The 27,293-nt window shown below is 35.6% G+C and overlaps 1 protein-coding gene across 1 annotated transcript; it reads right to left on the bottom strand.

The window, feature by feature from the left end:
- Positions 1–1,182: 1,182 nt before the first annotated feature.
- LOC114365566 (fasciclin-2) lies at positions 1,183–26,376 on the bottom strand. The gene is made up of 16 exons (XM_028322173.1): positions 26,130–26,376; positions 14,625–14,781; positions 13,691–13,845; positions 13,255–13,394; positions 12,608–12,748; positions 12,127–12,261; positions 10,059–10,199; positions 9,121–9,260; positions 8,730–8,824; positions 8,061–8,208; positions 7,415–7,622; positions 6,026–6,303; positions 4,934–5,075; positions 3,921–4,083; positions 2,637–2,826; positions 1,183–1,921 (listed from the first exon to the last, which is right to left on the bottom strand). The coding sequence occupies exons 1-16, from the start codon at positions 26,185–26,187 to the stop codon at positions 1,807–1,809; spliced, it is 2,406 nt and encodes an 801-aa protein (XP_028177974.1). The 5' UTR covers positions 26,188–26,376; the 3' UTR covers positions 1,183–1,806.
- Positions 26,377–27,293: the final 917 nt, after the last annotated feature.

Genomic DNA, 27,293 nt, shown 5'->3' with positions numbered 1-27,293 from the left:
ACGAGAAAGGAATTCCATAAGCTCGCACAAAGTAAACGTCTGTATATGAAAGAAATACCTGAATAATAATAATACCGAAGAGGGAACATCGTGATATCTCATAAAATATTTAATATGAAACCATACATAAATATCATTCGTAGAAAATTATGATACTGATATAACTGCACTGTATTTATGTTACAGCGAGTTCTTTCATCTGCTAGATATACAATCTTTGCAGATACGATATTATGAAAGAATCACAAACTTCAGCGAGTGGCACTTCAAACGGGTTTTATATCAAGGCTACAGGTGTACACACAATTCACACTAACTTTCATGCGACGGAGATTCATGTTTTTGAGACGTCTGTGATTTAGGTTTAGTAATTTCTTTGTTGCTATGGAAAATGAAATACATTTCAAAGTTTTTCAAGATTTTTTAAAATAAATAAGTAAAGACTAATCAGTAAATGTAAGTCTTAAATGTCTCATGCCAGACTAGGGTTAAATCACTAATTACATAGGGGTTTACATATTTTGTCTCTACATACCTTTTTTAAACCCTTTTTTTGCAGGAATATAAAAATTATGCGAGGACGTTGTTACATAAACAAGGAGTTCTTAGTGCGGAGTCACGAAATTTTCCGTCTCAGTGCTTTTATCCGTTAATTTATTTTAAAAGTTGTGGGAAATAAAACGCTACATTCATATATACTTAATCACTTTATTATATTAATACTACTTTGTGTTATTTACAGCCAATATTGAAAGCTAAAGAAATACTGTTGTATCTTTAAAAATGTGAAATAAATAACGAAATTACCTTTGCTCAAATAGATTTTCATACAAAATGCGTACTTATTAGTGTAAGTTATCTTCATTTTTTCTTAATAATAAATTATATAATATTATGTAGTTTTCTTATGGCTTTTTTTAATAACACTTCAAAAATGTTTGCATCTTTGGTTATATTAAACATGAAAAGCTATCACAAGACATTATCTAGGAAAAAAATATAGACAATATACTACCTACTAAGTAAAATCTATTAATTATATTTTTTCTTCTGTATGATTTAATTTTATGTATAACATTAAAAAATAAGAAGAAATAAATATTGAAACGAAAGTTTTAAATAATAAATAAATTATGAATATATTAAACGTTTGTTTAAATAAACAAAAGTAAAAAATGTATAAAAACTTATCTTGGATACGTAAAGAGTTATTTTAACTATTTACAATATGGATATAATTATTTAATGACGTAGGGACTTTACAAAGTTGGTCAGTGGTACAAATACTAAAATCTTAGAGCTAGTGTCATTTACTGTAGTCATGAGATCCTACCATATCTAATGAATATAGGTACATGCTGCAAATAGAAGATACGTTGCTGAAAAAATATACAAATTGAAATCTATAACATGCACAAAAAATCTAAACAACAACGCCAAAAATAGACTGATGCACATCAAGCTAAACACAGTCTTATCTGGTTGTAATACGGGCTTTTTTGCAACAAAAATGTAATGATGTGCTGTCATGTACAATATTGTACAAATCTAATTGGTACTGAATATTGCGATGTGTTTCAGCCCGAACTTCAAACATCATGTTGTTTAAATTTTGTGATTTAACACTACAAGAATAAGGTTGTATTAAAACCGACATTTTCGTGAATTTGATCTTTTATCTTAAGTTATAACATTGGAAATAATCACAAGCACACTTCCACCGGTAGGCTTTCTAAACTCGCAGTATGGCATCAAAGGCACGCGGAGAATTCAGCAGTCCATTTCCCATCATTACTGTATCTATATTTAAACGGCAGAATGTCGGCCCGTGATGATCCCGGTGGTTTTGTTGTATTCGAACTCTTTGTGCCTTTCGGTCTCGTCCGCTTCGCGGGTGTCTCTCAAAAGGCCCTTTTTGTCGCTGAAACCAAGCCAACCAAGCCTTGGGACAAAGATCTTAAAAATTCAGATTCTTTCGCTCCTTGAAGGAAGGACTTGCGCAACGGAAGTGTTTGAAACAAAGTGTAATCGCCGGCATATTAATGTAATTTTTGTTTTACAACTACACTATAAAGAGTGTTTAGTTTCATATGCCGCCGTCTAAAGATGCTTTTGTGGCTATAATACTTAATTAATGTGTATTAAAATTTAAACATAATTATATTAAAATTTAAGACAGAGAGGTCTCATTACAGCCCCTTGAGAGATCCCTTACCTTTTCAAATTTTGATATAAATTAATTGTTACAGCACCTTTACTGTTATGCCGTAAAAGGGTCATTCTGTTTTTAAGTTCAATTAAGAGAATTAAATATTAAAACAAGTAATTAAATGCGCAATAAAAATTGTTAGTATAAAAATTATGTTAAGAAAGACATCCCCATTAACCGATTAGTGCAAGATCACAGACATCTATATATATATAAAAGAAAGTCATGTTAGTTACTCCACTTATAACTCAAGAACGGCTGAACCGATTTAGCTGAAAATTGTCAGGGAGGTAGTTTAGAGCCAGGAGAAGGACATAGGATACTTTTTATCCCGTTCGAAATAATAAAAAAGTCTGCTTATTTATTGCCATTAAGGCGGAACAAAGTTCGCCAGGTCAGCTAGTAATCGATAAAACATCGATCTTACCGAACTCGCAAGCCCTCGTCCGCTTTGCTCTTCTTCTTCTTCTTCCTGATGCAGCAGCTGGCGATGATGCCCTGCTTCCGCCACATGAGCAGAAGTAGGTCCAGGAACAGCAGGCAGACGAACACCATCACCACCGATATGCCGATTATGGCGCCGGCAGAGAGAAGTGGCGCTGCTGTGATGAGGTCCACTGAAAAGGAGATGGCATTATTTGGGACGACTTTTTAACCGACTTCAAAAAAGGAGGAGGTTATGTTTAACTGCCTCTGTGGTCTAGTGGTAAGACCACCTGCTTCAGACGCAGAGGTTTTGATGAGGGTTTGATTCCCAGTGGGGGCAGATTTTTCTGTTCGGTTTGGTTGGTGGTAGGGCTTGTTCTAAGTCCGCCTGGCTAGCTACCACCATCTTACCTAAGTCTGTCGCCATAACAATAATGTTAACAGCATTGTTGTGTTCCGGCAGTTAGAGGTAAGATAGCCAGTTCCTCCGTGGTTGAGGATTCCGGGTGAAGCTCGCTTCCACCTTCGGCCTCATCGTCACTTACCATCAGGTGAGATACAGGCCAAGAGCTTCCTCGTTGTGGATAAAAACAAAAAAAAAACATATATGTTCTACCATCTTTAAGTATAACAAATGCTGTCGCGGAAGTCTAAGGCTACGACCGGATACTCGCGACCACCCCCACTCAGGCGATGACGGAACGCCGTGGAGGTTTTAGTGGGTATCCCCCGTCCTTTTCAGGACGGAGCAGCGCCCTTTTTTGGGCGCCGGGAGTCCCACACATAACCCTGTCCCCCGGCAGTGGTGGCGCAAAGTAAACATATGTCAAAAGTTTGTCAAACTCCATACAAAAAACTTAAAGTAAGGTGGTGCAACTCGGCCTCAGAAAATGTGTGCGCAGAATGTAAAGACGTACTAAGTTTTGAGTTTAGCTGTTAGACTTTTTACCTAAGGAAAAATGTGTGTGTTTGACTGGATAACATGAACATTGACTTTCAAACATTCTGGGATATTGAAGTTTATACAACGCTCATTAAAATAAACATAGTAATACCAAAGTAACAAACAAAGTAAGTAACCAAAAATAAAGGGGAAATCGCGAAACACATTACTTTCACGTGAACTTCGATAGTCAACTGTTAACTTTAAACCCTATAAGGAAAGTTTGTGTAATATTAGACTTTATGATATTAGTAAAATCTAAATATTTTGCTACTATGACTCACATTTCCAGAAACATACATTTAGATCAATATACATAATCTTCCGTCAAAGATAACTTACCTGTCATTAATACCGTTAAATTAGCCGGAACAGAATCACCCATGTAATTGTGTGCCATAACTTCTATAGAATATGTAGTATTGAATTCCAATAATCTATTGTTAAGTTTCAATTCCGAGTTGGGTTCTATAATATCCTCCATACACGACTCTTCGTCATCCACCTAAAAGTAAAATTTGTTGAGATTAATATAGTAAAATGTTAATTATTTTGCGGTAGGTATGAAGAGAGATTGCTACACATATTCAAAAGGTCAGGATCTTTACAGGAGCGATCTGTCTCGATATTATTATGAAAAGCGATTGAAAATCTTTTAATACATACTTCATAAGACATCAAACGAATGGAAAATTTTAATGAAATCAGTTTCGCATACGGTATCTGATATTTTTAATGTTTTCAGTAAAGTATTTAGAGATGATAGAAGTTTAATTTTTACAGGTTAAAAAGCTCAAGTTTTATCTCCTGGTAATTTTAAACAAATGACATTCAAACTACCCGTCTTCTGGGTCTTACACACGCCTCTTAAGTTAGCAGACTTTGGCATTCAGTTTCATCAGGTTTCAATGTTTCCAAAGTGGAAACTAAAAATTCTTGTAGATTCACTTTTCAGTTTACACGTCCTAACGCGAAACTCGACCATCTGATTGGTTTGATATCTAATATTAATTTAAATAGATACATTATGTATATGACTGTATAGTAAAGGTTTAATTAGTCTCAATAGTGGTTTTGGTAGCGTACAATGGATTATTAACGACGCTAGCAATTAAGCTCTAATTAATTTAATTATAACCAGTAGGTACTTGATATCCATACTGATTGATATACCTCTACCTACAGATTATCAAATGATTATTTCATAATAAATTCTGATCAAAGGAGTATGTAGGTAGGTACCTACCATTTTATTGTTATTATTAGAAAGCGACCTATTCTTTCGGTGTTATAAATAGGTTAAACAATTTTTTCAGGATTTAAATAATGAATGTTTTTTTCTTTGTCGCACTTACCGGACAATACCTCACGGTATAGTAATTCACCGTAGCGCCATTCCCTTCAGCTGGGTTCCAAGACGTAGTTTGGTCCATAGAGGTGATATTGACTAGCTCGCCGTCTGACACCGTCTGCCACTGCGGCGGGCTAGGGATGGAACTGTGAGAATTTTATACCTTACTTAAGATCAGTTAAATACGATAAATTAAAATAAACGCGAAGAAAAGGATGTAAAGATAATATGGATAGTTTTCTACTTAAAAATTAATTGTTACAGTAATAGGTAAGTACTTAGACCTAGCCTAACGTTTAGGAACGTTCTTAGTTTCTTAAGAGCTTGTGCTAAGTAATTCATAAAAATAATTAATAACAGAATTATATTTAGCAAATATACAGTTCCCGAGGAGCCGTACAATAACGTTACGTTATTCAATAATTTAATAAAAAAAATTTTTTCAGAATATTATTGTTGGTAGGTACGAGGAAGTTCGTATTTTATACGTGTCTGAAGTAAGTTCGTATTTTATAAGTTTCTGAGTTCTCTATCAGTTTTCAAAAGGGACTTTTTCAATAGGTTACGTTGCTTTGTTAAAACTAACAGGCTGGCGGCGGTTTTTCTAGATTTTTTTGCAGCCATTGTGGCGGGGAAATAGGACGCGAATGCGCTGTGGGTATATCGGGGAACTAGTATTTTGTGGCTAGTATTGGACTGGATATTGAAAGAGAACTTGCGGTAGAGTTATACCTACCTAGCTTATGTTTCATACTAGTGAGAATAAGTTAATGTTTGTTACTTTTTAAAGTTAAAACTGCTGAACTAATATTGATGGAAGTTTATAGTTTTTTTTAAAGAATATTTTACCTAATTTGTAAATACTGTAAATATAAAAAACAAATTAAGTCAGTAAACAGTACCTAAACCGGAGAAATAACGTAAATGCGCCTATTACCGCCAGTTTNGTCGTTAATAGGCGCACTTACGTTAACTGTCAGAGATACGAGTACGAGAGAGTTTCTTGAACAAAACATTTATTAGGAAAACCTTACGAAACTACGAGTATCATAACGATTGTGTGTCAGAAGCTAATTACAAACAAAACAACACTTACGGTTCCAACGTGTAGAAGGTTTTGTACTCAGTCCACGGGCCTTGCCCAACCTCGTTCAGAGCCGCAAATCTTATCACATAAGTGGTATTCGGCTCTAAGTTCTCTATGGTATAGGGCCTGTCTATGGCCCAGGTTCTGTTCATGTGGATGTCAGTGACATTGGAATTGAATTCGGTGTCATACTCAGCCGTGTAGCCGAGTATGGCCGGCCCTTCGACCGTGTCTGGGCCTCGGATGTCGAAGGTCACTGAAGTCGGATTGCGAATTAGCACTGCCGCCTGGAATGTGGTGAGGAGTAAGTTTCTAATACGAGTTTTAACAGTTTGTAGTTGAAGTTAATGAAAAAAAAATAGAGTTAATATACTGGTTCTATACCACTACAGTATCCCCGTATCTCTATTGGTTCCTGGACCACTTTCGCCCATTCTCTTTTTAAAGATTTCTTCTTAATTGAGGGAATTAAAAAGTTAAATAATGTAGAAATGCATGCGCTAGAAACGAAATCATCAATTAATAATCTAAAATTACATAGATACGAGTACAAGAAATTAATTTAGAAAGAAGTTTTTTTACATAGGGTGTCCCAAAATTAGCAAGTCACACTAACATCGTGGGTAAATGGGCCTAACGCCCGTATTCACAAACGATGCTTGCTTAAGTGAAGCAGCAAATCGAACGCACAGCGTTGAATAGAGAGATCTCTGTGATTGGTTCGTGTATCACCCTGTGCGCACTGTGAGATATCATAGTAATATTTGTGAATACGGGCGTAAGACGCATCGAACGAGACTAACAGCAGGCCTGTTCATCTCCGCGAGTTTACATCGAAACAAAACACGCACGATGGCCCACCTACAGGATACTATTCGACAAGGCCTCACATACGAGCGAACATTGACTCATGCACGCGTATTCTTGTGAATGATGGAAGTAAATAAAGAAAATGGTCTACTAAATACTGTGCAGTATTTAACTGCCTAAATAATAATAAAAACACAGAATGTACTTTTTTAAGTTGCCTCAAGACACTGAGAGGTAAATAAGTAGTTAATATTATTCATGATAATTCATGCTAAATCATGTATTTCCTCCGCCATTTTCCGCAGTTTGGCACCTCACTTCACATCATTTTACCGAAGTCAGCCCTATAGCTTCGGCGCAGTGCCGATCACTGACGTTTGTCAACAAATTGGTGCTTGACTCTTGAGACAGGCTAAATTACACCATATTTTTATTGACATTGAGCATACATTTTTTTAAATACCTTCGCGAAGTAAAACTTCTGTACGTAGTACTTATTATTATTCTGTGCTAATAGTATCTATCTCCAATGTCAGTGTGACGTGTTAATTTTGGGATACCCAGTATGTAGGTATGATGATTCCTCACATCACTGATATTTCCCGGAACAAATCCTTCCTTGAAAGTGATCGTCTTCTTGTCCGCTCCCAATGCATTCGCGGCTTTGCACTCGTACACTCCAAATGGATACGGATATGCAGACACGTTGAATCTTATGTACGTATCCCTAACCATGTCGTTTAATAGCTTATTGACTTGCACTTGTTCTGCCGTTGATACACCTTTACCTTCGTATCTGTAAGTATACGAAAACACTCTAGGGCTGAGTTGCACCACCTAACTATAATAGTAACTATAAAGATAACCGGTGTGTTTTGTATAGAGTTTAACAGATTTCTGAAGTTTGTTAATGTTAAAGTAAGAGGGTGCAACCCAGCCTAAATGTATAAAAAGCATGCCCCGTTTAGGTTTTTTTTAAGTATACAGGATGTGAATTTTTACTCAAACAAAAAAGGTTGATTCTACTACTCACAAATTAATATAAGTATTTTCTTACAGGAACAATTATTCTTAAACAAACATTTAGGTACTAAATGAGACATATTTTTTAAAATACAAATATCAATTTAGCCCTGATGGGATTGATGACTGTGGCGTTTTGACAGCTCACAAAAAGTAAGTTCATTGTCTGTGGTGTCAAGTACCCGATTCTCAACCATGACCATAACCATACCTCCAAGACAACTCCGCCGGAGGGTTGCTCTCATACTCGCAACTGAGGTTGACCTCGTGTCCTTTCCAGCCCCATACTACTTCCGCCACCGACTTAAAATACGGCTTAAATTCCACTGACAGAAACATAAGTCTTGTCGCGTAGTCCACTAAAATATAAAATTTTCAATGATTCAAGTATTAACAGATAACTAGAAGTACTTTTTTTTTCTTTTTTTTTTTAATTTTGCAATTACATATTTGATCCAAATAGCTTTGCTCTACTCTTGGATGGAAATGAAAAAGATGTCTAACACCCTGTATATAGGTGCGCAAAATTGGATAAACTTTTCTTTTATTTCAATTCAAATCTTTATTGTTATTCCACACGTTAAAGGATGTTCTTTTTCTATCGCGTGGGATGTAACAACTTAGGCTATAGCTCTGGTGTCCGATTCCAAATTTCAGGAACCACTTCACTTTATACTTTGTAGTTGCTACATTTGTTTACTTTTGAAGTCACTTTACTATCTTCAAAAGGCACGAAAACGACTAAGATGAAAATAGTTTTGCTATGAAAGTTGTTTCAGAAACCAAAATATAATAGATTTGATCAGCATAAGTACCTACTGTAGTAGAATGTAATAAAATTATGTACTTTATGTGTGTAGGATAAAGAATACGTAGGTACCTTTATTGGTAGCATTGCAGGCGTAGACCCCCATGTCAGATCTATTTACTTTGATGAATTCCAAGTTTTGTTTTATGTCGTTATCGTCTAATTCGCTGAAATACAGACAGTTTCCAATCACATAATGTTAGTGAAAAATTACTTAAATTAACAAAATTGTAAGCAATATTTTTATTTGCGTGAATCATTTATAATGTTTTAAAAAAAGGGAAAATTTTGCGAATTTGTAAGTTTGTTTGTTGATTGAAAGTGATCTCTGGGGACTATAGAATCAATTTTAAAATTAAATTTTCTAAGTACTTTTAGCTATAAAATAAATAAATAGTTTTGGACAATCAACGCGGGAAAAGTCGCAAAAGCTGTTTCGTGTAAAGTATTTTTTTAAACTTACACCAAGTCCAAATCATTGTCGATGAATATGATGGAAACGTTTGGAGCGGGCCGGCCCTCGGCGTTGCACACCAGTTGCACCGTGGAGCCTTCCTTCGCGGTTATATTCTCGAATGATGTTATGCTTGGCGGGACTAAAACCTAAATCAAAATGTAACAAATTACTAATTTTGTTAGTAGACCAGTTACATCAGTTCCTGATAAAGTCTCTGACAGCCTGTGTTAGTAGCGAGAGGAGCAAATGTGCTGAGAGGCCTAATAGTCCACAAACTAAACGCTCATACTGTTATCATCGACAGTATCGAATCTGCAAAAAGTATATTGCGATTTGTACTTTTGATAAAATTGTTGAAGCAGTCGACTTGCGTGCGAATTTTGTTTCACTGATTTAGCTACGAGTAAAAGGTTAGGTAGGTAACTAGTGCAAAATGCAAATTGACTAAAGCCTGGTCCGTGAGTACGTAGAATCCCGTCCAATGACCCCAAGCTACCCATCCCTATCGCTCGCGCGTAATTATATTGCTGTCGCGACTGTGCTACGGGCGCCCGCAGTGAGTGTGCGAGCGCGACAGCAACATAAGGGATGGGTAGCTTGGGGTCATTGGACGGGATTCTTGCGACTGCATACTTTCAAGCAATATCGCTCTTATCACAATGCCATAGAAGTGTAATTCACCTGAATGTCGATGGTCTCGGAGACGACCCGGCGTTGCTCTGCGCCACGCACTCATAGACCCCGCTGTCTTGCGACTGCATACTTTCAAGCAATATCGCTCTTATCACAATGCCATAGAAGTGTAATTCACCTGAATGTCGATGGTCTCGGAGACGACCCGGCGCCGTTGCTCTGCGCCACGCACTCGTAGACCCCGCTGTCTTGCGACTGCATACTTTCTAGCAATATCGATCTTATTACAACATCATAGAAGTGTAATTCACCTGAATGTCGATAGTCTCGGAGACGACCCCCGCGTTGCTTTGCGCCACGCACTCGTAGACGCCGCTGTCTTGAGGCAGAATGCTTTCCATCACGAGTGCGTTGATCTGCTGCTTCCATCGCGGCGGGTTTTCTGTCACTGGCTAGAAGAATAAAACATGATGGTGGTATCTTATGTACTTGTAATAAGTGCGATTTTTCCACAATAAAGTAAAAAATGATTTGCTGTCGTAATCACAGAACCTACATATTATTATGTGCAGAAAAATATTAACCCCCTTACTAATAAAACTTACATCCTCGTTGAACAGTGTTTTAAAGTGAAGTGTCATTTTAAAACAGTGTTCAACAACTATGTAACTTTTTATTAGTAAGGGGGTAAGTTAATAGGTCTGGTATAAGTCGTTTTACAAGGTTCCAGAACTAGGCAAGACTTGAATGTAAAATGTGGACAACGAGAAAATCAATTATCCAGTATTTCTAAAGAACTGTTTGCCCGTGGCTTTGCCGTGGTGTTGTTTAATATCCGTTCTTAGTGGATGCTGCTTACGTACATTACAATCATGCTTAGCTGTCTAGAGTTAGTATTTGTAATAAGTAGTAATTATTTGCTAAAGCCAATAAGTTTTAAATCAAACCACAAAGCTCTACCGCTGCATTTTCTAACTCGGTGGTTTCACCATAAAAGCTAATATATCTACTATGTTGAACAGTGCGCGGCAATTTTATTGACCATTAACCCAAAACACGAGCAGAATAAATGTCATGACTCAATGATTGCGAGCTATTTATGTAACTCAGTTCATAATATCGCAAATAGTCGACTGAGGGCTTACATTGATTGAAGCATTATTTATTGTGAGACTCAATGTGATGATTAGACTCAATGTGATTTATAGATACATATTATATCTGAGATGTAGAGTAGCCAGCAAAATGTTTATTGCAAATTCGCACCTATTGCAACTGCATAAGAGCAAAGGTGTAAAGCAAACCTTAGTTTCAAGATTTAATTAATCAAATTTTTTAAATTAACTTTCTATAAGGAAAGCTACAGAAGTTAGATTTAGATTTTATTATGTACATATTTTAAAACTTATTGCAACATTAAAATGTGGTGTGCACCTACTTCTGAGTTTTGAACTTACAGTTGTGTAAAAATCTTCACTCCAAAATAGATTCAGGCCTGTTATTAAAAAAAACTATGCGGATGAAGTCGTGAGCCAAAGTTAGATACAAAGTTTTTCGAGAAATACAAAGTAAAGAACTCTGAAGAAAACGTCAGTTGTCTTATGCAGCTATTCGTCGTTTAACTGTAGTCTAACTCACTCAACTTTGCGTACGGTTTCATAATACAATCCTACATTGTTTTATTTATCGACAGCATCATTTTACCGAGCGAATTTAGAACTTGTGTTCCAAGTTGACTCGATTGGGATTCGTACGAGTATCGAAATCGACTCCGTCATCCGGGTCCCAAATCCTATATTTATATAAAAGAGGGATGTACTCGAGCAGTGGAGACTAAGCTAAGAGCTAGATGCTGATGATGATGGGACTACTAGCAATAGCTCATTTCGTCTATCTTCCTTCATCCAGACATAAAGTAAGAGTTTTTGCCTGTTTTTGTTTTTGTTTGCCTTCGTGAATTTCAGTCTAATCATAGTCGACTATAAACAATGAGCGCTATCGGTTTTATACTTAACAGTTGGCACCCCTGGCGATTGACAGGACCTTACTCTACAGTGGCGCCATCTTGATGCGTGCAAATGCGATAGTCCTCCTACCACTTTAGCGCTCACCAGTTGGTGCCACTGTCTTCGCTACTAGCAAGTGACAGGACCTTACTCTACAGTGGCGCTAACTGGTGAGCGCTAAAACGATAGCCTTCATTTCGTTATGGGTCCAATAAAAGTTTAACTTTCCCTAGGGACAAAGTAGAACTTCACTGTTTGGGTTTTCACTGGAGATCAAGCTGTAGACCCTGGCATCCTGGCCCTGCAGTGGAAACTAAATGACCTGATGATGATGATGATGATGATGCTGCTGAGAGTACCAGCGCTAGCTCACCTCGTCTACCTTCCTCCATATGTACTCCGGGTGAGGAGTGCCTTCTGCATCACACTCCAGCACTAACCGGTCACCCACTACCACTGTTGACTCCGGCACCGCTTTGACTCTTTTGATTACTGGCTTTGTTATTATCTGAAAATTTGATATTATTATTTATTTATTTACAAAAGTGCCTAGCACCGGCGCTACACATTGCCGCAAACGCTCGTGCCAACGTTGGTCAGTTAATTTCGTAAGGCGTCCACACATTGGATATTATACCAGTCCTGTTCGGTCAGAAGCAACGTGAAGATGTCTAAGCTTTGTTGCCAATACTATTTTCTATGATCCACACGTGTGTAGCCAGCCTTACATATATTTAGATAGTAGGATAACAAAAATAATTGTCGAGTTTTTACATCGAACTGGTTGTAGGTGCAGTGCATTTATTTTTAACTTGCAAAATTCTCAAGTAAAAAAATAAAACGTATAAATGTACCTCTGTATAAATATTAATATCCACTTCATCCATTGTTTTGCTCTCCAGCACGGCGCAGCTGTATATTCCTTTGTCCTTTTCCTCCACTTTGTTTATGTAGAGCCCTTCAGGCATGATAGTGTAAGTTGCATCTGTATTTATCTGTAAGAAACAAATGTAAAAGAAAGTCTTTAAAAAGATTCTTGAAAGTCGGAAGAAGTCTTATTCAAAGTATACATCGTTAGCTTATTGCAAGAAATCATTAACTGAAAATATCAAGTGCTATGCAGTTTTTAGCATGATTGAATTCATTCGGTACGGATTTACTTATAGGTACTCGTAACTCATTTCTTCTAATTTGAAAATTATAAATCATTTCTTCTAGCTATTCAAAAGGCATCAGAAAAAGTTGATTTACTTATTTCTTATTTATTTGATTTTGGTCAGTAAGTTGTAGCAATAAGTCCACGACATATTCTTTATTTTAATTGTCATTGAAATATACATAAAAGAATACTGATATTATGGACACTCCAAGCCAAACCAAAACCACACCAAAACACAATAATAGTTTGAAGTACATCTTGTAATTTTTCCTAATTTACCTGACCTAGGCTTCAAAAACTCGCGTTCAGCTGTAGTAATAAGATTCATAATAAAATTGATACCTGCACGAGTCTATCCCCCTCAACTTTGTGCCAGGTGACAATCAAATTGGCGTCGGGTTCGGCGTGCACCTCGCAGCGAATGAGAGATCTGTTGCCCAGCAGCAAAAACTGTTTCACTGGAGGGTTTATTGTGATGGGATCTGTAGAGGAATACGGCATTTTAGAACAAGTTACACAAAAAGACCAACAAAAGGTAAATAAGTTCATATACTTGATAGGGAATCGGACCAAGAACATTAGTCAATTGAAGCTTTTTTTATGAGACGTTCAAACGATATTTTCTTCATAAAGAAATTTCCAAGTTTGAGGTCTCTAGGTTTAGCTTTTTTAAATCAAGTGACCGAATAGTTATTTTACTGGTAAATCGTATAAAGAAAAGAAATCAACTTGCGTAAATGATTTAGATTTATTTTTATTTACTACGAGAAATACTTGCCGTATGCTGTGATATGGTACGTCTGTATGTACTTGTTCCCTTCGAAGTTCGTCTGACATTTGTACGTGCCCGACGTCTTCTTGCTCAAGTAGGGGATGTTCAGGCTGACGGTGTGGTGGTCTGTCACCGTGAACACACTATGTTCTATACCTGGTCTTATGGAAACAGTATTAGATTAACAGCACGCAAAGCACATCATAGGTTGTCATAAAATTAATAGAGGAGGTAGGTACTACGAAAAGAACTAGTACACTCAAAAATCCATCGCGATAGTACAAATCACATTATTTTCATCATAAAAAGCTTGAATTTGGCTCACGATTATGAACAACTTCTACTATTTATTACCCAGTATAATTACGGTTTAACGTTTACGTTTACTACGGTTTTACGTGAGATACTTATTGAATGGCTACTAATGAGAAGGATGTGCTTGCTTTTCGGAATATAGCTTCTCATGTTTGGAAATTGCTACTCTCATATCTTTTTCTACATTTATTTTCGATCGTCTCGTGACATCCCTGGAACTATGCCGCGACGCCACAGGGCGACGTGCGTGACGCACGGTGTGAGACACTCTGCCCTATAATAGGCTAGTTTCCTAAAAACATTTTTTTAGTCCGTCTATTTTAATATTAAAAAATATTGGACACGTATATTTTTAATTGTCAATCAAACAAATAATTACAAAGTTATGGTGCGTTGAAGTTCCGCGCGACGTCACAAAGTGCTGCACTTTTAAGCACTCATTGACGTCACGGCCCTCTTCTTTTGAACTTTGGTGCGCTTTTTCTCTTTAAATTTTCATTACTTTGAAAAAGTGAAAACTACGTGTCGAGTATTTTGTGATAAGTTAACTGACGGACTAATTAAAACTTGCTTTTTTACTCAGGAAACATCCCTATTTAAATATCTTAGCAAACTTAGTACCCACCGCTGCTCCCGTACCACAGTGTCGTTGTTGTCCAGCCAGGTGATGTGCCTGGTGTCGTACCCTGGCTCGTTGCAGGTGCACTCCAGGTAGTAGGGAGTGCCAGTCTTCTCGTATATCATCTCGCGCTCGATCGACTCGTGGAAGCACGCTTGAGATTCTGTTGAGAAAATCGCCAAATTTAGTAATTAGTAGGTCTTTCTCAGGGCACTTATAAACATGTCAATACAGCTTCTAGGTCAGCCAGTACTGAGAAGTTGCGGAACAAACTCAGGCAATACACTTCTACCACCACTTCAGGACAAAATATCGGCTGGTATTGAGAAGTGGCGGAAGAAACTTAGTCACGTTTGTTACTATCTTATTTATGTCCTGTAAATAAAGACGAAGTCAAGGTATGTAATTAGTGCGAGCTCAGTACAATCTTCATTAAATTAACGAGGTTCATGGCTGGATTTGGTAATAAACCAAATGGGAAGTATATTTTCTCCGATTGGATTTTAATACTCATTTAAAGAAAGCAACGTAGAAGAAATAGTGGATACATGATTATTATGAAAAAACATTTTAAGGTGTTCAATTCCCATTTACATACAACCGACATCATACACGAGAATATTATGTATGTATTAGGAGATAAACATAAATCACGCAAGTGAAAAAGCAGTTCTTTTCGAATAAATCTGACGGCTAAAGTCAGGAAGTTTGATTACTTATACTTTAGTAGAAATGTACCTTCAGCTACACGTACATCCAATTTGAGTTGGTACATCAAACCTTAATTTCAGTTGTCAGGTGGAAGATTGGGCGAGTTTTCTTCGTAAGAATCCTATTTAAGTTTGCCGAAACTCAGCGTCAGAGATAGCGATCTCGAGACTCGAATGAAGCGGTAACGTAGCGTAGCGTTCGAGCTACGTTATCAGACCGGTTACATAATGGTGTTTTAAGGAGTGTGTGGAACCTTGGGTAACTTAATGATGAACCCTGACGTGTACATGTTCTTATCTTTCTTAACTTTATTAAAATTACTGTAAACCTGAGAACGAAAATATAAGCTCAGTATGCTAAATCAAAATTTTACTGAATCCAATTGCGGTTCTACGAATGTATTGAAACTGTAATATTTATTTTATAAGTCAGAGCCAGACTTGTGGAAAGGCTGTTCTCAGAAATAATATCAACTTAGGAAAACATTATATCTTTGCGCAGAATCTAAATAAAACAATAGTTAGTAAAATGTTACATGACATTGCGATTTGTGATAGTAGTGTTTGAAATAGTTTTAGTAGGTAATAACTTTTTGATATCTAACTATACTTTAATTTGATTGCACTGTTTCCCTTAATCCCGATTTAATTACTCTCATAAATAGTTTATGGCAATCATAAAACGAAGTATGTAAGTACCTACTACGAGTATACAATTCGAAATCAACACGTTTCGTTCAGGAAAACAAAAGAAATCACAATAAAGATCTCACTAAAATCGCAATCAAATCAGCTGTTCAGCATACGGTCATCGCACCTTTTACTCTTATGACGTGATCGTGAGTTATCTGAGCCTTAAATCAGGTCCGTAAACTCAATTTGTTCAATTGCCACGTGGGTTTAACTGTCTGAAACCTGATCCTGGCAAAAGGACATAAACAAATGACAGTCTGGACGACGAAGGGCGAAATGAAGAAAGATGTATGAATGTGACCTCTAACATCTATGTTATTAGATGCTTTTGCTTAAAAATGAGCACGTATTGATTATGTAGTGTACGGTATTTTGAAAGGTGACGGGCTTATGACTCGAGTTGAAACTTAAATATCTATTTATTTAAAAGTTACATTATAAATACATTGGTAGGAATTTCAAATAGTACAGCGTTTGATACTGATACAGAAAAGTAATAATTTTCAATCTGGTGGTGGTAGTGACCTGATTAGTCTATGATTAAACCATCCATTGTATTTGATTTTGCGGCACGTGACAAGTTTAACTGTATATGAGTGCGCTCATATACAGTTTGCATACAAATATTTTTATCTAACAATTCGATCGGTTTACAGATTTTATAGAGCGACATTCGGAAGTCGTAAATATCGGTACATTTGGGCTTGACAACACAGTCTTGGTAACTCGCGTAGCGGTCGTAGCGAATTCCGTAGTAGGTAAGGACTAACTTTTTAATTAGAGTTTGTCCAATAATCCCAAAATACATTGAGCCTACGTCTCATAAGCCTAGCTTAATTATTAGACCACACACGTGTGTCTGACATCACAGCTATTTTTGTTCAAGATGACGGATTTCAGGACGTCGAGTTACAACAAACCGAGTGGTTGTGAATAAATATGTATGTCGCGAATTAAACGACTTTAGTGGGACGCAAGGTCGAAACTATTAACCGCATTGTCTGTTTTGTTTTGCATATTTTTCTAATGTTGCACAATCGCAAGTTTTTGAATTATGAATGCATACATGACCCTTTCGTAAGGTAGGGTACTTTTTAGTTCGGGATACATAATTTTGGTAATGTCATGATTCTAAAAGATTTCTTGTGGTAGATTTCCTATAGAAATTAGGTACCTACTTTATTACAAAATTGATAAATGATTAATTCTCTTTGTAATCTCGTTATAATAATAGCCAGAATGTTGTTCATGAGAGGTACCGTACGTAGTACGTAATACCTACTTATATAGAATAATTTTCACGCAAATTTTCTGAAAACTGAGCTAAATAATGTAAGTAGGTAATAATATCAACACAATTCAACATCCATTATTCAGCAAACCTGAGGTTGAAAGGGGTTCGGCAATGACAATAAAGGTTATCAGACACATCGGTGCTCTATTCACAGATGAAACCTAACACACGCGCGAACATTTGTAAATGAACCTATTTTTTAAACGCTTTGTTACACCTTTTATGTTTTCAGTCCGTAAATTTAATCATAGATGATAAAATAAATAAGTAGTTCTCACAGTTGCTGTACAAATTATTGGATGAAAATATATTTTTGGGGATCACCAATATTTTTTATTTATTCAATTTTCATTGTATGTAATTTTATCATTCTACTTGCGGCCGCCTGCGACTTCTTACGCGTGGATTCCGTTTTACCCACAGGGGTGGAGTTTGATTCACATATTTTAATATGAATGAAGCAATTGGCAATAGCTTCATGATTATGAATACTTTTAAGTCAGTAAAGTGATCCGGAATCTTTTGCCTATTTAAATTCCCAACTAAGTATTGAAACAACAGTACTAAAAGAGAGCGCGAACTGTAAACATCGTTTTCCTCTTCTCATTACCTTAAAGAGGAACAAAACACTTCGGACAATGAGTGTTCTCGTAAAAATTGTGAATCTAAGGGAAAACATCCCCTTGAATTATCGGTTCGTTAGTGAAAGTATCGGGGCGGTATGCGATTTAATGTTATCTCTCCCCTGCGTCGGTATTATCACATGGAAAACATGTGGGGAGGCCCACGTTCCCTTTTATGGGCAATCTAGCGAAGATACAGAATAAGAAACCATATCGAACTTTCGATATGTGTATGACTTATGTAGGAATCGAAACACTGTGCGGTAGGTTTTATAAAAATGCGTTTGCGTTTGACCTAGCTCTCTAAATTGCTAAAACACATTACTCTGAAATGGTGAAAGCATTAAATAATATTTATTATGTAACGAACTCTTTCCATTCATATTTAGGACCATTCCATAAGCGTATTCATTGAAATTCACAATTCTTTGTTCAATATCGGCTTGGATGAACAACTTTTAGCATAGATTTTCTCCACAATTTTTCGCTTTAAAAGGGAATATTTATTTTGACAGGTGCGTCGGCACCTGGCTTACATACCAGAGATATAAAAAAGTACAGTGTAGTGCCAGCAACGGATCGCGATGGAATCGGCAAACATGGTGTTCCGCGAAAAGGCCCAATCAAATTCGTGATACATCTGAAAAAATATCCGAATAAAGCCGAATGTTTCAAAAGTTAGCCTTTGCTTTTAAAATTTTTAAATCTTCCAGTGTGCTAAAATACGTTACTACTATCCTACTTTACCTAGGTTTGTTTTCCCGAAACTTTATGTAATGTAATACTACGTTGCTAAGAGAGTTTTTGCGAACGAATTTTTAACATTAAATACAAGATTTAAAATCTTCAGAGGATATATTTTGTAAGTTTTAATTTCAAAAATAGTAATTCCGATTATAGGCGCGAATATTTCTTCGTTCTTTGTTATTATTCTGGAGATAAATACATACGTACTTAAAGGGCAATAAAATTGATATTACCTTCCCTTAACCATATGCCTTACCTTCTAGTGTAGGACGAACAGGCAATTTAATTAAAGTCGTGTTAATTTCAAGACACCGAGGCAGAGACTAGCCGGGCGTCATGTTCGGGACCAATTTGTGGTCGGCGTTGTTGAACCTGGCTTTCTAGGAGTTTGACTATGTACTAAATACCTATCTTACAGTACCTATCCCAACTATACAGTGTGTCCGGGCTTGTAGTGATCAAACTTTAAGGGCGTAATCTATGGACAATTTTATCGATGAAAATACTTCAAATTTGGGGCTTGACCCATTTCTCGCAAAATTACGAGGATTTAAGTTTTTAATTTTTAGTTTTCACCTCTTCCTTCAAAAACAAGTGAAAGCGTGGGTAGCTTAACACTAATAAGCAAAAATTTTATATCATGCGATAGCCAATAAAATTATCTATTAGCAGAAGTAGAAAACAGATACAAGTTTCATACATTTTAAGGGAGTAAGAATGGATTTAATTAGAAAAAAACATGTCTTTTTTCACTTCTTTTTCAGTTATTTTCCAACACAAGAAAAACCAGGTCGTTAAGGTATGTTTTATTTGCATTGTATTATTAGTATTTGAGCTATTCTACAAAACGAATGTAAATTTATTAGTCTACGTCTATTAGTTGCCTGTTATTTAGCATTATTACTGTTTTTATTTTATCAGGATATACCGCTTAGTTTAAAAGTTATTACGTTTTCTTTACAATAAGTAATTTGAAGAAAAAAAATTCTATAAAAAAATAAAAAAAAATCTCAAAATTTTTTTTACCTTTTTTTTGTCGATAAAAATAGGTCTAGTTTCATCTATTTTCATATGTACACTTTAACGTGACTCACACTGTATATATATATATATATATATATTATATATTATATATTATTATATATTATATATTTATATATCCCAACTAATATTATAAATGCGAAAGTAACTCTGTCTGTCTGTCTGTCTGTCTGTCTGTCTGTCTGTCTGTCTGTCTGTTACGCTTTCCCGCTTAAACCTCGCAACCGATTTTGATGAAATTTGGCATAGAGATAGTTTGAGTCCCGGGAAAGAACATAGGATAGTTTTTATCCCGGTTTTTGAAACAGGGACGCGCGCGATAAAGTTTTTCTGTGACAGACAAAAATCCACGCGGGCGAAGCCGCGGGCGGAAAGCTAGTAGTTATATAAACATAGCTAGGTACATAGTTACAATATGCTCGTACTTTGTAATAGCTAGAGTGAATATTTAATAGAAATATTTTCGCGTGAAAAAATGTATAGGGACCTACCCTTATACATTTTTTCACACGAAAATGTTTATAATCGTTCTGATTATAAACGCATCACACTGTTGTTAAAAAAACAATATTAGATTTCAATGACTCTAGACATCACCTGTAAATTAAGATATTTTGTTGCTTTGAAACAGTGATAGATAAATTAGTCAATTGAGTTACGACGATCGATTAGTTTTGTAAAGTTCCATCTTGAATAACAGAAAAGTTAAACCAAGCGATTTCAAAATGATTCTCAGGGCCTACAAAGCGTCATAACTATGAAGTACTTACGTCTCCGCATATAGTATTTTTACTCATTATAAATCTATTAATATGCCCTTAATAATGCCTTGCCTTGGAGCGTCGACAGTGTCGTCATTACCTGCTAGTTAGCGACTAAGACAACTTATACCAAGCAAATACATTAGGTTTCATGGTTGGAGCTAAGATAGCACTATAAATACATTGTAACGGTGGAAAATTTACCGCTAAAGCCCGTGACAACACTGAAAATCCTATTCAATCCAAAGTGATTAATAGATTTTCATCAACACTAATTAATCGTAGTTATCAATGTTACGCGATAATTATTATTATTACAGTTAACGCCGGATTCTATTAAATAAAACCTACATACAGGTCCATTGAGGTTGATTATGCATAAAATCCAAAACGATTTCAAGAAGCTCAAATGTAAAAACGTTTTATCGGCCGTTTGGTGTAGTGGTTCGAAACGGACTACTATTCCGGAGGTAGCGGGTTCGATTCCCGCACAGTACAAACATTTGTGTGCATGAACATATTTGTTTGTATTGGACTGGGTGTTTTTCTATGTATAATAAGTATGTATTGTATTTACAAAAAAAAAAAAGTATTTAAGTATGTTTATATCCGTTGTCTAGTACCCATAGTAGGTACAAGCTTTGCTTAGTTTGGGACTAGAAGCGCAGTGTAAAGGTCCAAAGATATAAGCTTAAACACTTTCATTACTGTGCTTTCATCGTCTTCACCATGTAAAAGTACGTGACAATAACGAAATAACATTTAATAAAACAAACAAAGACAATGTCCTGTACAAGATTTCTTATGCAGACGAACCCTCATTATCCAATTGAACAAATTTGGGACTTGGCCCGATGATAATGCACATAAAGTTGGGAGTAAAGTTAGGAATAATGTCCTTCGAAGAGGATTTCCGCTTGAGTTGAATGTTTCAAGTTAATTATCAAGTATAATTTCGTTCTTCAAACATATTATAATGAGATCGTTAAAACTTAGACTAGTTCTTTCATGTTGCGGCTAAATGTAGATACAGGACCTGGATATACTTTTTCTTAAAAATCTAGTTATTAAATATAGAGCTAAACAACTTAACGAGGACTTTAGAGGCTGGGACTCACGAAGTCGGTCCATAATTTCGACCTTTTTAGTAGTATTTTCTTCAGATTAATTTATTTCCAAGTTACCTAAGCGGGATAATTATTATGTCTTAGGACTAAGTTCGCTTTCACTAATTGACACATAAGATGGTGTCGTTCGCATTGGGAATAGTTCCGTTAAAAAAACGATAACATACCTAACAATGATTGATGGGAAACACTTCGATGCGGGCAGCGCAAGGGTGCTCATTGAGGAAATCCTTGAAGGAGGCCCTTGTACAACAAATCGTTTTTTGATTAAAAAGAAAGAAGATAAGGTGAGTATCAAAAACCGTAAAGGATCCAGAATTTCTGAAAATTTGGTCCAACATGATTATGAACTTTTTTTATGCATAACAAGGCAGGTATTTGACCACAATCGCACCTGGTGTTAAGTGGAATGCAGTCTAGGATGGTACCTACATGTATCTGCCCTGTAAGTGCCTATTCACTCTCGCCTTGAAAAGGCCTGGGTTACCTACACTTACTTACTTTGAAGTTACAAAATTCTTTTATTTGTCGCCTAATTCCAAAGAATGATAGTAACATTCACGGCATACCAACACGATATTGTCTATCCAACCTATTTGGCTCCACCATGACATCAATGCGGGAATAATTTTCGGAATTGGTACGCTCCTAACGAGCTCAAATGGTTGGTGGCTCGCATCAAATAGCTGCTGGATGGTTCTCTCTCTGTTATGCTTTTAAATAATCGTTATGGCACATAGATAGAGGGACAGGCTGCTTTCATATGCTGTTCAGATAGTAAGGCCACATTACTATAGTGCATTCGCGTTAAGAAAATAGTAATTTTAGTTAATACAACGCCGTTTGGCCGATTAGGTCATAGTTTTTTAAATTAGATAGCTGTACGGCTAGCACGAAAATCTTTCGAGTTCGAATCGTTCGCGTATTCGAATTGCCATCAAAAGATTTAGTACGCTGTATGTAGTTTGTATAATAGGAAGAATTTCAGATTAGGTAACGGTTTTTAAGATAATGTTACAAAAATAAAGTAAAATTTTGTTAAAATGCACCTGAACATTTCTGGATTTGAAGTAGCATTTTTCACTTGTTAGAAAACTTTGGACATTCGCGAGTTTTTCCACCTAACCTGGGGGGACTTTTTTATACATACTATTGTAGTTCTAGTTGTTTATAATCCAGCCCTCTCTCGAACACTCGAAACATTCTCCCTGTATAATAAAATATTTAAATAGAGAAGTCCTTGAAACGACGCAATCAGGGTCATATCCTGTTTAATAGCAACATCACTCTAAATAAAAAAAAAGAACTAGATTCCCATAGCAGTCGTTGTTAGAACTGTGTCAATCAATGGCATAGTGATGTGACACTTCTTGTGTATGACACCGGAATAAGTTTGACATTGCTGAGTAGAAGTTTCGACGCGTACTTGACTACTTAGTCACTAATTCCACGATTTCCAAGACAAGTCAAGGTAACACAGCTACGCTTCAATGACTACAAAAACCGTGATAATTGTGCACATACTTGTTAGGTGTAGTGTCTACACTTATTTGTGTCTATTTTTGAACACACTTTTATATTTAGGTAGACTTGGTGTTGATTCTTTGACGAAATAAAAAATATAGAGGTCTCTTTCATCATTATTTATGTCAAATTAAAATAAATGTACCATTACCAACTAATTTAATCTACTTAATACTAATTCAGCCACTTTTTATGTTCAAAGGAGTAACTTATTTCAATCAAATGATTTGATAAATAAATTATGTAAAAAAATAATAATGAGACTTGAACTTTCGCTTGTTGATTAGGTAACTCTTCTCTCATTTCGACTTAAAGACAATGATTTTTCTAAGTATTAACTATGTATAATGTAATGATGTACCACTAATCAATGCATGCATTTCCCTCTCAGCCAATTGTGAATAGGTTTTTGTAAGGCTTCCTTCCCACAGAGCAATCATCCCTCAGTAGTACGGGTTCATTATTGATTGCTGCTACCAATTGCCCTTTGACGGGATATGCTAACCACAAAAATGACGATAAGCGTACAGGTTTACTTTAAACTTCCTTCTACAGCATGAATTGACTATACTTTTGTGTAAAAGCGCTTTTTAAAAGCTTAATTTTAAAATGTTGACTTTAAGCTTATAAAAACCACTTTTCCTATAAATCGATGAAATAATAATAAATAATTAATATCCTTGGACATTTTACACTGCGCTTCTAGTCCCAAACTAAGCAAAGCTTGTACTATGGGTACTAGACAACGGATATAAACATACTTAAATACTTTTTTTTTTTTGTAAATACATACATATTACTTATACATAGAAAACACCCAGTCCAATACAAACAAATATGTTCATGCACACAAATGTTTGTACTGTGCGGGAATCGAACCCGCAACCTCCGGAATAGTAGTCTGTTTCGAACCACTACACCAAACGGCCGACGAAATGATAGTAATATTATTTTCTTCTAGTGTTGCTTTGAAAGGATATCTAAACGTAGGTATTACCTATAATAACTAACTTATATTAATAGTATTAGGTTATTATTCCAAAAAAATTAAGTAGGTAGGTACTCTACGTAAGATAAGGATGTACAAAGAACGTAATAATTGCAATCATCTCTTGGTATTACAAGTAGAGTAATAATTATGCTCAATTATTAACCTCTATTTTCTCAAAGAAAGATCTGTGGCTAAATTACTGTTGTTATTATTTTTACTCCCACAGTTTTTCTCGAGAAAGGTAACTAAGATGATCGTAATACATATTTCCGGGAATAATAACTAGTAATGGTACAGCTAACATAAGAATAAAAGCTGATGGTTTCTTAAAAGGTTGACCTTGTACTCGTATATTTATAGAAAGATTGTTTATCTTATAATGATCAGAAATCTCTCATGATTAGTTTTGTATGAAGTCGACATCCTTCTACACATGTTTAATATTAATATATTATTATCTTTATCATAATTAATCGTACACGTGTTATTTTAACCTGTAGGTAAGCGATTACGGTAGAAAATAAGGAAGCTTCCTGATATTAATTTCACTGACAGGGTAATAAATATCCGGTAATCACGTGCGTACATTTAATTTTCTCCCGTGAAAAAATACTTCATGGAACATACTCGTTTTACTCGTATTTAAGAATATTGAGTTTGGTAATATATTATTATTTCATTTAGATAATGTAATGTTTATGCTGTGGTAAAAATTAAACCATTGTAATGAATGCAAAATAATTGTCTTTACTTTGTTACTTCAACTGGTCAATGTGAACATAGTTCCTCTAGCATGAACAACTTTCGTCTTCGAATCGTTTGCTTATTCGAAAAAATTCGATACTCAACCTTCGAATTAAACGATAATGTGACAATATTGATTCTCAAAATAAGTTTCGTGCAACCATTTCTCATACTAAACTTCACTTTACGACACGTTCACAAGGGCGCTGTTGTAGTTTTTGTAAGTAGGTATTAATTAACTGGATTAAGTATACGCTGTAGAACCTTATGGGTAAAGATTTTGCTGTTCAAATTACATAGGTACATTGACATCAAACTTGCTGAAAATATAAAACGATTCACTAGATTTTCACTATTACCCATAGCAACACATTACCGTAAGAAGCATGTATCCTAGCTCCTGGTCTACGATCTGGAATGAGCGTGTATCTACAACAATTTCGTAACTATTAAGTCGCTTTGTTCTCGGCAGACGCACGCTGAGACTAAACACGCCGCGAGATTATCTACTCATTATACTGTCATACAGACGCCATTGACGACTAGTTACTTACTAGTTTATGTTCTGAATAGTTATTTATGTTTGTATTGGACAAAAAAAATTATGTGATAATATTGCAGGTAAATATTAAAAAAAAACTAAATTTTGTACAAGAAGTATTGATTATAATGACGGTTTTTATCAGTAATTTGAAAGTACCTACTACCTAACTCTATAATTAATAATCTTAAAAACGACTTCACTTATCATCATGCATAAAAAATGTCTCTCAAGTCTTGGATTGTTGATAAGCTTAGTATTTATTTTCTTCATCAATTTTATTTCAGTAAACTTTAATTTTAAAACAAATAAAGAAATCTCCATTGTTTGTGTAAATCATTGACACTTATTGCAATATCTACAATGCTATTGTTTTAATTTAAAAAATATATTTTAAGTTTAATGCCATTTTCACAAACCACGACATAAAAATTAACTGGCGTTTGAATTTGTAGCTTAGTTATATTAAAACCTGGACGAACTAAAATGAAGTAATAAAGAAACTTACTTAATATGTGCCTTAATTATTCAAAAAGACCGGCTTTTTAAACTGAAATTGTTATTAAAATTTACTCTCCGAGTGAAGTTTAATTTAATAGGGATACACAATAGACACACATAAAAAAAATCTAATAACGGTAGTTAATTTTGTCATTAAGACAAATTACACAATTACCCAAAAATACAAAATTCAAGTAATAAAGTCACAACTCACTTTCCCACACCAAAACAGCAATCGCGAACGAAATAATGGCTTCTCGCTTCATGATCATCAACTAATAAATTACAAAAACAAACACAAAATATTTTTTCAACAAAAGAACTCGTTGTCCATGCTACTTTCGCGCCTTTTTTATTCAAATGCGTTCGAAATTCGGATCGAGAGCGTTCCGAAACACGTCCTAATTGATTTGTGTTTTTGGTCTGTAACGCGGATGCGGCAAAGGCGTGTTGCCCGCGCCACTTGCTCGTTAACTGTATGTTCAGAAATGGGCCGCACAGTGGACTGTAAACATCACGCTTATTTTTAGAGGTCTCCATAATAGAGCGGAATGTCATTCTTTATGGTGCAGCAACCGTTGGCTGTAATAGAACAACGCCTTTGAGTGAGCGTTCACCGTAGGAGGTAATTACCAATTCAAGTAATTGTGGTGACAGCTTAGCATGTGCAATTTGACTAAATTAACATAGGATTATATGACAGTGTCCGTTAGCGTTAGAATTGTTTAGTTTCTTATGCTAGTCTTGGTCTTGCAAGAGTTTAATTCAATTAGGTACTTACTACAGCTAACATAAAAAAATGGCTCAAACAGTGTAGAGCATAAACAGAAATAGAAGAAGTTTATTTATCCATGAGAATCGGAATGTCAGCTGGGCTAGGATGCGCGCCGTGATAACTTTTATCGACGTCAAAATGTATGGGCAAAATCGATAAAATGGCATAATAACCGCTTATCGCGGCGCGCATCCTAGGCCTACAGTATTAGGTAGGGTACCTACGATAAATCAAACATTTTTTATCCTCGAATTACAAGATCAACCCCTTAGTGGTTATTAAAATAATTTATGATCCAACTTCACAAACGTCTGTGGCGTATTGTTCTTTATCTATCTACTTAATTTTCATTCACTTTTAATGTGATGTTATTTTGAATTTTTTCATTGTTCGTTACCCTTCCGCGAATCTAAGGGGGAATTTTCCGAAAATACTGTAAGGTATCATGTCTTCCTGGTTGTCTATTGGTCGAAGGATGCGATTCCATGCAATTTAAATAAATTGCAATGCAAGATTTTGAAACTAGATGGTTTCAATTTATTTAGGTATTACCTATACCTAATAATGTTATGATAACAGAGTAACATAGAGTATTTGTGTTAC

Source organism: Ostrinia furnacalis, unplaced genomic scaffold (genome assembly GCF_004193835.3).
Source record: "Ostrinia furnacalis isolate ACB-3 unplaced genomic scaffold, ASM419383v2 OfSCF0450, whole genome shotgun sequence".
NCBI classification, from domain to species: domain Eukaryota; kingdom Metazoa; phylum Arthropoda; class Insecta; order Lepidoptera; family Crambidae; genus Ostrinia; species Ostrinia furnacalis.
The sequence above is the reverse complement of the archived record's forward strand: the minus strand, read 5'-3'. Positions and strand labels throughout refer to the sequence as shown.

Coding starts and splice junctions, on each gene's coding strand:
- LOC114365566 (XM_028322173.1), bottom strand. CDS start 26,187: ATGATCATGAAGCGAGAAGCCATTATTTCGTTCGCGATTGCTGTTTTG. Junction 10,200..12,126: donor TATGGAGGAAGGTAGACGAG/GTGAGCTAGCGC, acceptor TTATTCTTCTAG/CCAGTGACAGAAAACCCGCC. Junction 2,827..3,920: donor TTTAACGGTATTAATGACAG/GTAAGTTATCTT, acceptor TCTCCTTTTCAG/TGGACCTCATCACAGCAGCG.